General features: G+C 40.6%; 1 protein-coding gene across 3 annotated transcripts in view; it reads right to left on the reverse strand.

Annotated features, from left to right (window-relative positions):
- The window catches only part of LOC306756856 (histone deacetylase 7-like), a 40,843-nt gene that overhangs the window by 10,698 nt on the left and 16,892 nt on the right, over positions 1-13,253 (reverse strand). For 2 of the 3 annotated variants that reach the window (XM_079241754.1, XM_079241753.1), the window contains exons 2-19: positions 11,144-11,328; positions 9,986-10,073; positions 9,632-9,743; positions 9,057-9,136; positions 8,185-8,298; positions 7,890-7,987; positions 7,246-7,335; positions 6,666-6,810; positions 5,642-5,877; positions 5,208-5,453; positions 4,432-4,642; positions 4,193-4,326; positions 3,975-4,095; positions 3,847-3,890; positions 2,391-2,498; positions 2,222-2,277; positions 1,014-1,101; positions 337-456 (exon numbers count right to left, since the gene is read on the reverse strand). In XM_079241754.1, coding sequence (XP_079097880.1) covers positions 337-456; positions 1,014-1,101; positions 2,222-2,277; positions 2,391-2,498; positions 3,847-3,890; positions 3,975-4,095; positions 4,193-4,326; positions 4,432-4,642; positions 5,208-5,453; positions 5,642-5,877; positions 6,666-6,810; positions 7,246-7,335; positions 7,890-7,987; positions 8,185-8,298; positions 9,057-9,136; positions 9,632-9,743; positions 9,986-10,073; positions 11,144-11,275 — 2,223 coding nt within the window. In that variant the 5' untranslated portion in view covers positions 11,276-11,328. The remainder of the gene's footprint in view (positions 1-336; positions 457-1,013; positions 1,102-2,221; positions 2,278-2,390; positions 2,499-3,846; positions 3,891-3,974; positions 4,096-4,192; positions 4,327-4,431; positions 4,643-5,207; positions 5,454-5,641; positions 5,878-6,665; positions 6,811-7,245; positions 7,336-7,889; positions 7,988-8,184; positions 8,299-9,056; positions 9,137-9,631; positions 9,744-9,985; positions 10,074-11,143; positions 11,329-13,253) is intronic. The other variant, XM_079241755.1, reaches the window with a different exon arrangement.

Genomic DNA, 13,253 nt, shown 5'->3' on the forward strand with positions numbered 1-13,253 from the left:
TTAATTAATGACTAGTTTTGAATTATGTGGATTCACACATGATTTATTATTCAAAACATTTTTGACTTGAAAAGGACATCCTGCACAAAAGACCCTTGGAGGTACTTACTGTACCTCTAAAATAATAAAATTTACTTCTTGGAAAACATATCTATCTTCATAAGACATGATTGTTTTGAAGCGTGCATCTAAAGAAGTAAAATTAGCAAAGAGAAAAACAGCTGTATCAGTATTTCAAATCATCTGTTCTGCAGAAAGATAATAGTTACAATAAAAACATTTAAAAGTAGAAAAATGCAACGTTGCTGTGGGGGACTGTTTGATATGTGCACATACCTCACATGGATCTCCGCTACCAGGAAAAAAGTTGCCGTTATCATAACGGTGCAGAGAGATGTACAGCACACCTGGGTCAGTATAGAAGGCTTCCTGGGTCCCGTTGCCATGGTGAACATCCTGCACAATAATAAATAAGGAAATTAAGAAGCTGTCAAAAACTGCTGCAGGTATTTTACTTTGATGCGTTCCTATAGTGGCATAACCAATCTAAAAGAGCACAATAAATTTTACACTACACATATGAAGCACAATACAGTGAGCAGACTCTGCAAAATATCACTAATCCATTTTAATCTTTAATTTTTAACAAAGCAGGTTATAATCTGAGTTTGATGTGGCGCTGTGTAAGAAAGCATGCATTGTGCAACGACATTGTGCAGACTCATATACACACATGTTGAGCAGAGACAACTAACTGGCTGTGGATCAATATCTGCACATGCATGCGTGGGTGAGCATTCATTTGCCCGTGTGCAATTTTTATTCACACACTGTAAGCATATGTGACAGTTCGGCTCACACATGGATGACAGAAATAATTGTCCAAATTATATAAATGATGATTAGCAGTGCTACTGTATTTGGATCCATATTTGGATTCATAATATGTTTGTGTGCCATCACATGTTGCCCATGCAGGAACCAGTGACGGTGGTCATGTTGCATGTCCTCACCCAGTCTATAATGAGGATCTTGCTGACGTTGAGTTTGTTCTGGAGCTGCTTGGCAGCAATGGCCACAGAGTTGAAGAAACAGAAGCCCCTGTGGACAAGAAGACAGGAAGAGTGGCAGCCACATGTATTCATCAGAACAGCAAACTGATATAGCAAAATCCCCATATGAACCTGCAGAACCTCTGAGATACGTCTCAGCTGCTCTTAAAGCTGTGACACAGCGCTGACCCGCTAACAATTTCTGCAAATGTTTTAAGAAACAAGGATGCCTTATTTGTCATGATTTTGCATGTCATCTTTCTCATCTGACAAAGAAAAATGGCTTCTCATCAGATTACTATGCTGCGTCTGAAGCCCTGCGCTCCTGAGAAATGCACAAGCCACTAATTAAGTGACAAACAGAAAAACTTATAAATTCAGTCCACATTCGTAACGATAACGCAGTCAGAGCAGCTGTCGGGAGGTGAGGGATGATTTCGGAGAAATGAAATCATAACTTCGAGTGGCAGTCCCTTAAACGTTTGCCGAATATGACAAAGGTATGGAAAAAAGTGTTGATGTGTGAAGAACAATGGAGGAATGTTGGAAAAGGCAGTGTCAGCATAGGCTTTAATGTGTGACTGCCTAAATGTGTGTGTGAACTGTATGGATTGTATGCTGTTTAAACTCTGCTCATCAAGAAAAGTCATTATCATCCCATAAATAACCCATGACAAGCACTGCTGAGCTCACACACACACAGTCCCAGCTGAATGTGGTTAGTTGGCTAATGCTTCCTATCAAAGACTGACACAAATCAATGCGCACATATATACGCATCAACGCTGATACACACATGTACAGAATACACACGCGGGCAGTCCATGCACACATGCTCAGCTCTTTTGAGGTGCTTTGCTTTGTGTCCTGAAAGCATAAAAGCGTACCACCAGAAGAGGTAGTTTGCCTAAGGCATCAGGCAGGTAGTACACATCACACAAAAACACGTGCACAAAAACGCATACGCACACACATTAACACATAAAGGCTGAAGCAATCTCCCCCCCTTTCCCTCCCTCCCTCCCCCTCTCTCGCCTTCAGAAGTAAAGCTGATTTGTAATAAACGCTTTGAAACACTTTGCAGGCCTCCTGGCTCCTGGTACATGTATGTGGTTGTGTGTGTGTGTGTGTGTGTGTGTGTGTGTGTCTGTGTACGCTGCTGTATTTACAGAGGAAAGGAATAGGTTGCATGATGTCCAGGGGGCCTCACTACTGCAAAGCCATTCTGTAAAAAGGACAAACAAAGGGATTGTTTACTTAACAAGGCTACACTGCAGCTTTTCACATTCTCAACTTAACGTCGCAGACGTTATAAAATATTTAGCTTCAAATACACACCTTCAACTCTCTCTGTGCCACCTTCAGTGCCAAGTCTGTGACACACCCTGCGGCGATTCTGGAAGCAACTGCTGTGTGATGTTCGTTCCAAACTGTATCAATGTCTGCCTGTTGGTGACAAAGGAGGAGACGCAGCATGTTAGCTAAAGATGCAAATGAGCTGAAATGACAAATTAAAGTGTTACTGGGTTTACTTGAATTTATGAATGAGTGAATGAATGAAAAATGTGTGACACTTTAGTCCATTTATCACAACCACACAGGACAGTTTCACCATAAGTATGAGTCAGCAGCTTTTTCGCTGACCCATCAGAAATCTATTATTAGCTTTTCTGTCTTTAATCCTTTAAAAACTGCAATAAAAGTCTATTTTTTCATATATGAGGTCTTTACTTGGTCTTTTAAAAATTGTAACAAAAAAACATAACTGTTTTTTTGGTGAATATTTATAATTTATTACTATTTTTAAAATTATTCTAGTGTAAGCTTCGGCTTCCTGGTATTTATTAGGGGGCAGAATACAAGTACTGGAAGGTGTTCAACGGGATTTTGAGCAAATTTTTTATCATAAAGTGATGCAAAATGTCTCAGAAACTTTATGTATCAAATATGAGATGTTTGGCTTTATAAACTGAATTCACTTCGCTTTATTATAACCAACATTAGTATAATTCATTCATCACATTATAACTGTATATAAAACTACATATAAAACCAAAGCATGAAAAATGACCCGGATAACAAATGCAATCATAATAAATAAACCAACACATGAACAAATAAATCCCAGAATGATTCTCCACATGTATGATTCTTAAATACAATTAAAAAAATAGCTTTTAACTTCTGTGAAACTTCAGAGACTTTTTCCTTCTTCACTGATCTTTACCGTGTTGAGTATTTTGCACAACCCCCAGCTCGAGTTTGCGGTCTACTCCATATTTTAAAACTCATCTCTGGCGGTATGCTGCTGTTTTGCTGGGAACAATGAAATCAGAGGAATTTCTTTTATCACGGACTTTGCCATCTTGTTCCAATCACCCCGCTTCACCAAAGCAGCCAAAGGCCGGAAATCCAGTAAGAGCAGTCATCTTATCAGCTACCACCCAGTCCCCTTCAGATTTTCCTCCTCTCCTCTTTCTCTTTTTCTTTATTTCTGTTACGATCTATTCACTTCAAAAGAAAAGTATCTGCAGCATTTTCCCCACATCTCACCTTTGTACACACTTTGACTTCTAAGGTTTCAAACTTATCTGAGCCAAAAACAATAGCATGTATAATTTGTAGTATCATTAGCTAAATTGTGTAATGAGCCATAATCAGCCGTGTAATGTTTGCTGCTCAGTAAAGCAATTAGATAAGAGGAAAGATTCCCACATGACTTGTTTCTTAAAAAGACCATGTTAGTGTGTGTGTAGCTGCGTGTGCTGGTGCTGTGTTGATGTGCAGCACTCACCCCAAGTCCTCCGCATGGTAACTTCACAAAATTTGGTTGAGATCCTGGTGGAGATGGTTTACGGTGATTTAAATGTTGATTTTTTACAGATTTATTGTTAGATTTTTCAGTGTTATGACTGATCTTACCTGCAAACTTGCGATTGTCCAGCTTGAGGCGGCTAAGTGTGGTGTTGCCAAATAGGTGCACATGCTTTTCTGAATGGACTGATTGCAGCTCTTCCAGGCTGGCCTTTCTGCTGCGAATACACTTAAAAACACACACATATGGTATGTTTGGCAACTCGTTCTCTCTCAGTATGAACTGTAAATGATCTTAGCTGTAAATTGAATTACGTTCTTCATACTTCACACTGGTTCTTTAGTCCCCTCTCATGCAGTCTAGACCAGATGCTCTGGATCCTCCCTGCATGTTCAGGGTGGCGACTGTTGTCTCCACAGGTACACTGATGCTTTTGCATCTGCACATCATAAACCAAACCTAGACACACACACACACACACACATCATTATCTTCATCAAACTCCTGTATTCTCGCTTTGACTGTATTTCAGTAGCTCTCCTGACTGAAACAGTAACAGCTTACCTGTTGTGTAACGTAGCCTGACGTCTGTAGCAGGGCTGGACAGTGACATCGAGGGTATGGCAGTGGATGGATGTGAAGCAGGAGGCAGGGAGGTGGACGTTGGTAAGGATCGCGACCGAATCACAGGTTGGTGCTGATGTTGGTGAGGCCACATTATTGTAGGCACAGCCAGTGAATCTGGCTGCAGACCTGGTCTGAGGATCACCTGCCTCTGTTCCACAATAACGTGAAAAGAGAAATGACAAACAGTGATGGAAATGGAAGTATTTAACAGCAGCTGCAGACTGCTAGGAGTAAACCTCAAGACACTGAATGTGGTGGTCTAATGCTTCTCACCAGTAGAATACATTTACAAATGATCTGGACGATTTAATGCTGCACACTGAGACCAAGCAAGTGATAAAGAAAAGCTGGCACTGCCAAGCAGGCTGCAACAGCCCTGTGTGTTGCATCTTAACTCCCTGCTTGGATTAATGAAGCAACAGTGCCTCCTGATGGTGAAGCACAGTTCAGAAAGTGAATCTGAGCAAATGGATGCATATCATGACTTAGCTGCTGCAACTGTTTCCACCAAGAGGTCGTAATCATGTCCAACTGTGTTGTTTGCTTGTATCAAGAATGTAACAGAACTGAGGTTTTCCGTTTTGTGTGTGTGTGTGTGTGTGTGTGTGTGTGTGTGTTTCAATGATAAACTAATATTTCTCTTTGAAGAAAAGGAAAAAAGTCATGAATCTCTTGTGTGTGTGCATGTGTGTGAGAAGGTGAGCTGTGTGTACCTGATTGAGAGCGTGCGATGGCTCGATCAAGCTCTCCCTGGAGGAGGTAGTGGACTCTGTGTCATAAACGGAGTCTGTGCTGGCAGAGCTTTGTCTCCTACGGTGGCCATCCTCGCTCAGGGATCCTGGCTCAGAGCCGCACACAGACCCCGTCCCTGACCCTGGTGCTGATCCGATCTCCTCCAGGTCCATGTCCTCTGATGGGATCTGTGTCAGACGAGGCTTCTCTATGGATTTGCTATTCGGCTAATTCAAAGGAAAAGTTTTACATTATTCAAGTCTGATAGTCTTAAACATGCTCTTTGTTAAACAAACTGGTGATACAAAGAAAAATATACAACTCTATACTTTAAAAATATATATTTTTTTAATTAATCCATTTTGGATCATTAATGAGTCAGTCTTAGAAAAACAGCACCATTATGCCGTCTCACCTTTGTCAGGTGTGAATTCAGTTTGAGTCTTTCTAATCCACTCTTATAGTATTGCAGAGGAAGTTGGTGCTGGTTTTGCAGCTGATGGTTTGCATGCAGGGGTAGAAATGAGTGGCTGTAGGGTAGCGGCTCTGAATGTGTTCGCTCCACAGGTCTGTGGGAGGACAAAGGGACTCTCCTGGAGGAGGAGGACAGGTGAGGATGCTGATGATGAGGAATGGAACTCAAACCATGAACTGCAGGGAAACAGAGAACGGGACATGTTAAAACAAGGTCTAAAAACGAGGCTAAGAAAAGGGAAAAGATTCAGAGGGGGGAGGGAAAATTGCAGAAAAAGAAACAGAAAAGGACAACAAATCAATGATCACAGTTTATATAAATGTGATAATATAGTAGTGTGTTTTATGAGTTGTGCATTTGTCGTGTGTGACTGCATCTCTTTCTTCTGCACACTAGAGAGCACCCTTCAGTCATTTATAATATTCAGACAAATGACAACCACAGACACAAGACTTGAAAATTCCTACTGTTTCTTCAGCATCAACATACTGAACGCATTGTAGTTGTTTTTGAATGGTCAACTTCAGACAAAATAACACTTCCTGTACTGTTCTGTCTGTGTGTTGAGCTGGTGTGTGAACACAGATTAAACAGCGAGCCAAACTCGTGTTTCACAAGCCAGGAAGATGAGTGTATTGCTCCTTTATTTTCTTGTTTTTACAAGTTGACGCATGAAAAAGCGAGTTTAGCTGTAAAACAAACAGCAGAAAATAAATTATGAGATCAGCTAAACTTCTAACTGGAAGCTTACGTTTAACCTAGACTTCTTTAACAATTAGCACACATTCAGGACAGAATAAACCAGACACCTTAATCGTTCATGTCTACGGCAAACATATTAATTTGCCAAAATAAACCCAAATAAAACACTTAGAGACGTTGTTGTCTTGTGGAAAGATGATAGAAAAGTAACTTGGAACTACTTATAACATAAGTATAACATCACCTAAAAAAAAAAACTCACAAGAGACAAGCTGGGGGTGCAGCAGCCCAGTGTGCGGTTCAATTAAGAGCACTGGTTGCAGATGCTGAGGAAGAGCCTGACTGCTTCCTTCCAGAGGAAGGTAAACAGGTTGCACTGCCACTGGTCTCGGTACACGCAAGTCAGCCTGGGTACAGAGAAGAGAGACAATGAAAATAAAAGTTTAGATCACCGTTTCCGGAAGCCCTTTTTCAACTCAACTTGAATTAGCAAACTGTACAATCAGAGTATATTTAAATGACTTCCTAATACTACTGACACAGGACAGAGATAAACTACTCAACAAACATGTTTACTCTGTCATCAACACTAATTCTCAAGATATGAAAGCACCACATAGAGCAAAAGGGAAGTGAAAGCTTGAGAATACCACATGTGTCTATATGTGTTTGAGTGTGACGGCAATTTTTAGCACTTCACTCTTAGATAGAAATGGACACGTAAAAATGTATTTACATGCACACGAATTGTCCTTTTTGAACCGATGCTTTATTCAGGAACTTTTATCTGTGATATAAAACTTCAACAATGCAAAGGAGTCTTAAAATGCATCGCTGCTTACCTGTGCCGGAAGTCCTGCAGTGATGTTGGGCATTGAATTGGGGTTGGTGGGCAGGGAGAAGTGTCGTACGTTACCGTTCTTCAGCAACCTCTGTGAGGAAGCAGAAAATGATCAATCATTTAGAAAAATTGTACAAATAAAGAGACAAAGATGGTTTCATATTCCATGTTAGACAGTAGTACAGGGCCACCCGTGGAAGAGTGTTCTGCAGCTTTAATTGTCTTTATGCACAGTAAAAGAGATGTTTTAACTTTTGACTGACTCAACAGATACAATATGTGACGTTTCTCAACAAGTGTTGAGAAAGAATATGACATGAAGCGAAATGAACGTGTCTTTGTAGTTTCCCATCAAGCTTTCTGAGGTCTCCCTGTTTAGAGTCTCTGGGAAGCTGATTTAACTGCATTAAGCACACAATGCATAGGTAAAACTGCACACAATACACCACAAAGCAACAGAACAATGCCTTGTACTACCAAGATAAAATAGAGGCAAATAATACAGTTCTTTTTGTTCTTGTATTGCCTTGTACTTTATTATATCTGTATTGTATTGATGTATGCTTAACAGAGACTAATACTTAACTGTGTGCTTTTATTATGGGTAAAAAATAGCTATAATAGGAATATAAAGTCAAGGCTCACCTCATGAGCCAGTGAGAGGGATCCATTATCTGAATGGAGGCTGTCATTTGGTGAGCTGCACCCTGACGCTGAGGTGCTGCTGCTGCTTGGAGAGGAATCTGAGGGACAGAAAGTACGCAATACCAGACACCATCAAAATGGTTAGAAATAAAAATATAGAATATGGATAAAAATCATCTCAAGTGGGGGTTTTGTGTAACTTTCAATAAACTTTAAAGATGGCACATGATAGTGAAGAGCTAATAAAACAGAAGCAACTGATGAGAATGACATGGCGAAATGCAGATATTCATACCCAGAGTTTCTGTCCTGTGCTTGACAGCAGGAGGGGCGCTGGCTTTACGCTGCAGCGGGCTAGGTCTTGTTGTGATGAGTTTCTTTAACTTCCATTTCAGTGTGGGCTCAGAGACTGCACAAACACAAACAAACTTGTAAAGAAGCATGTGTGTGCATGTAGCTCACAGTAGAATCAAGTTAAAGAGAAACATGCAAATTCTTCAGTCCTGGTGTCTCAAAACCTTTCATTTATACACTGGTCAGTTCCTTTTTAAACAAACCAATCAATCACTTGCGAGCTCAGAACAGATAAAACCTATATTTGTGTTGTAGCCGTGCCAACAAAAGCACCGCAGGGTGTGTGCGTGCAAAGGGTTCTAGAGCAACGCAAATAAATAATGATTAGTGGACTTGCAGAAATGTACAGGAAGGAGGAACTCCACTCCCACTCTCATTCATACAGTGACGGGAGACGTGCTGTGGACTCTCACGCAGTTCATTTTACACATACCTTAGTTAAAGTTATGTAACTGCTTTGTGTCTCGCTGTTGCTTATGCTTGTATGGCTGTTCAGCCAATCTCTGGCCCTGCAGGCCTGATGTACAATGAGTTTCATTCATTTAAATACAATAGATGCACATGTGTATGTCCATGTTATTCATAAGTTTCTCCTTCTTTAGTGCAGAAAATATTCACAAATCTGTTTAGAGACACTTAGCAGCATGCCAGGTCAGGAAATGTTTGGATGAGCAGGGCAGCAGAGTAAGATGACGGAGCCTGACTTTGGCTAAAATGCATATAGAATAAGGACACATCTGAAATGGAAAATCACAGTGACTTTCACTGATTTAACCTGAGGGTGGCAACTTCGGTCACAAACAGTCGTCTCACCTGTTCTTCGCAGGGCGAGGTCCTTGCGTTGGTCGCAGGATGTAGGCTGGTGCTTTGGGGACATGGCGGGAACCGGTAGCCTTGGTAACCAAAATAATATCAGTCAGATTGTTTCACAAGTAGGTACAACAATAGTTCCTTTGTTTACATCTGTCTCTGTAGTCATTAAAAGAAACTTCTTCATCAACTTCTTTGAGAACGTGTCAGTATAGTTTCACCAGGCAGGGCAAGTGTATTTGTATAGAACAGGGTGAATTGCCAATACTACACTATAAAACAGAAAAATGATAACTCTGCAGAGAATCTGGTGTAATTACAGCTCTGACAGGGAAATTTTTGCATGAAAGGGAGTTTTTTCCGTCCCACTGTCGCCAGTGTGCTTGCTCAGGATAGGAGATTGAGTTGGACCCTCCAACTCAGTCTGTTGGTTTCCTTATATAGGCTATTATGAATTGGCTTTCATTCTGTTTTTTTCTCTGTCTGTAAAGCGTCTTGAGATGGCATTGCTGTGATTTGACGCTATATAAATAAAGTTGAATTGAATTGAATTAAAAAATCACTGCTGACATTCTCACCTGTATCCTGGGGGTGTACTGCACTGGCCAGGAGTGACCCTGTCATGGGTAGGCTGGTTTCTCATTAAATGTTCCCGAAGTTTCTGCTTTACAAGTGGACTGGCAACTGCACCTGCCAGACAATAAAATTTATCTATGAGTTGTTACTATTTTTAAAAGTGAAATAATATATTTAAGTCTTTAGAAGGAACTATAACGCTCTGCAGGATTTTACAAGCAGGAGCGAGGATATCCTTTATTTTTCTTGATAAGCTCTTAAGTGACTTAACAGCAAATTTCCTTGAAATGTTAACAAGTTTATGCTCTAAACATAAAAACCCGATAGTAGCATTAAATACAACACATAAGACTCACTCTGCTCCTTTTTACTTTTTCGAATCAGCTGTTGCAGCTCTTCTCTTTCCTCCTTCTCCATTTTCCTTTGCCTTTGTTCAGTGTTACACTGAAAAGGAAAAAAAATACATTAATGCAGCCTTGTTGATTCAGTGTAAACAAGCAACTGAGAATTACACAAAAGCAGTTGAACGCTGCTCCTGTAACAGGATGTGTGCATTAAAGAACTGTCACCCAGAAATAAACACTGAGAAGGTGGTCGGTTTACAGCAGCACGGTCGTCTTTTCACTCACTTCCACTGGAAATTAAACCTGGGTACCGCTTGTGGTGAAAACAACCTTCTTTTTCCTGTGGCTGATGTGGAAGGAGGTCTGTCTCCTTCATATGAAGTGCTCCTCACACAAAATAATCTGCTTATGCCACATTATGTGACAAAACCTCAAAGGTTTCTTGGCATATTCTGTAACTATGATGACCGATAATAATAATAATGATAAGAATAAAGAAAAGAGATAAACCGTTAGGTTTCTTTGGTACTAACTAGTTGGTGACTGACTTTTATTTCCCCATCACCAATCTGTGCTGCCTCGAACTAAACGGCATTTACAGGAAGGCAGCAGGAGAGTAAAAACGTAAAAGCTTTGTTGCGATGTGGCATCTCGTTTCACACACTGGATGTAACCACAAAGGCTTGAGAACTGGCTCCATCGTGAAATTTTCTCGCAATGTCAACTGTAATGTTTTCTGACGATGATGCCTGTCACGAAATCTTGCATTTGTGTATTCAATCCCTGTTTACGGCTCTGAACAGCACAAGAACAACAAGGGAGGACCTCTGTGCTCTGATTGTGCTGCTGAATCTTTCTTTCTGAACCAAAACCTGCTTCTTGTGCAACATTTATGTTGTCAGCGAAGACAAATAGATGATAATCACCAGATTATTGATACATCTCTATACAGAATAGGAATTATCAAAGCACACCTTTGGGTAAGATCAAGTATAGGTAAGATGAATTTGATGCCCTCTACAGGCATAGCATTAACATGTTTCCAGAGCTTTTAGGGTTTCCCGTCTGCATGCAGGTGGTTTTCTTCGTAAATGCAACTTTTTTTTAATACACACAAGGGAAAAGGTTTTGTGTTTTATTTGAAAATGTTGTTGTGTAAATTGACCTCACCTGCAAGTGCTGCTGGGCAAACTGAGAACAATGCTGAGTGGTGAGGGGTCCCAGGAAGAGCAGAGAGTGGGGGGCCAGCATTGCCGAATTTTGTCCTGAATGTAACAACCTGGGGGTCACACTTAAGTCCATGGATTGCTTCCCATTAACTGGTGATGGAACCTGACGGCTGATGATCACATCCACTACAGGAAAAGTGAAAACAAAGAAAGGGAAAAGTATTCTTAGTGGCTGAAACTCTGCTGAGTGGCTGAGTTTTTTCTTCATTTATATGTTGCAGTAAATTTCCTGTCGTATATGTAACCATTTTCATGTCCTGTCTGCTGCTGCTTTCAGACAGATCATCATCAGTGTGAAAAACTAAAAATATTTGATGACTTCCAGTTAAAAACTGGAAGTCTTCAGGGGAAATATACATTTCCTACTTGTTCAGAGGAGACAAACATAAAAAACTGGAGCACCATGCGCTGCTGGTATTTGCAGTAAAACCACTAAAAGAGCATGTTTAGCATAATTTTATGTCAGATGCCGTCTTACAGTCTGGGTTTTTGCAAAGCAATATTATTCTTAGTTAGTAGTAGTAGTAGTTATGTCTTGTGACTTGATGTTCTGCGGTTCGATTCCTGCTCCCCTGACGGGAGATACGATTGTTCCCTGAGGCCAGGTCCCAAACCCGAATAAATGCAGGGCGTTGTATCAGGAAGGGCATCTGGCATAAAACAAGTGCCAAACGTTCAACTGTGTGATGATTTTCTGTGGCAGCCCCTTCAAAGGGACATGCCAACAGGGAAACAACAACAACAATGTTATTTTTATTTACAGGTTCCACTTAAAATCTACCCGCCATCGTCCAACACTTGATTCAGAAAGGCAAATGAAAAGGTGTTTGTTTATGTAAAAGTTTGAAGTGCATAAAAGGGAAAAGTTTTTAAGGGAAGGGTGACAGGGAACTGGACAAGAAGACTGTTTCACCGGCAGGAATATCCCAAATTTAGCAAAACACTTGAGCTAAGTTTCAGTGTACTAATGAAAGGCAGGTGCATTTAAACAGGTGCAGGACAGAGAGAAAGCTTTCATTTATATCACTTAAAGGTCAGTGTCGGAATCAGTCCATATTTTCACCCTAAATGGTTTAAATGTGGCCTGCATGGCCCAGTTTTCAGCCGGTGGTCCAACCAGCTTGGGTTAAAACTGGCAGGAGGGCTAATAATAACTAGTCAAGCTGGAAAATTTCGCAAGTTGTAAGATCAAACACTAAAGTATGTACAAGCACACGGTAACTTAATGCTGTTTTTATGCGCCAATATGACTGACACCTGAAACCAATAAACATGCAGAGGAATGTTTCGGTACGAATACAAAGGTATACAGTATGGAAGAAGACACCTTGCTCCCTCTGGGGTAGAGAAGAAGGGATGGATGTGGAAATTTACTGAACCTGTCAGTCTGAATGACTGAATAGATATCAGCATATACAGTAATTCCTGTAAGTGGATTTACCTTTAATGGCCAAATCTTCTGAATAATCCTGCCTGTTCTGCACTGCACTGCGAAGCACTGCCTAAAACCTCTGACTGGATCTGAAAGTTGGGTTTTATCAAAGTAATTCACTTGTTTCAGAAGTTACTGAGCTGACAAATACACACATAAGTAAAGACACTGGTTTAAACAGTTTGAATTAAAATCAGCTCCAGCAAAAATGGCATAAATGCTGCTCACAGTGCTTCATAAAGTCCAGATTGATCAGAACTGATTCTCATAGCTGGTACAAATCAGCTATAAACCAACCTCTGAATCCTGCTATTAGTCTCATCAGGCCTCAATTCCTCATTTTAGCTCCGAAAAATCACTCTGTGTGTGAAAGCATCTTGAGTTGACAGAATTCCTCTGGTAAACACAACGCTCCCACACATTCATTTATGTGGGTTATATGAGATGTCGCAGTAGGAAAAAAACAAAAAAAAACAACCCCCCCCCCCCTTCCCAAGAAACACAAACTAGTAGGGAGTTAGTAACACCGGAGCGGTTGGTTTCAGTTCTTTAGCTCGATACGGCGACTGACAAAACCCCACAGCCTTGTTTTCATGTTTGCTGTGTGACAGTGAGAAAA

The sequence above is a fragment of the Telmatherina bonti genome (assembly GCF_933228915.1).
Source record: "Telmatherina bonti genome assembly, chromosome: 6".
Lineage (NCBI taxonomy): Eukaryota > Metazoa > Chordata > Actinopteri > Atheriniformes > Telmatherinidae > Telmatherina > Telmatherina bonti.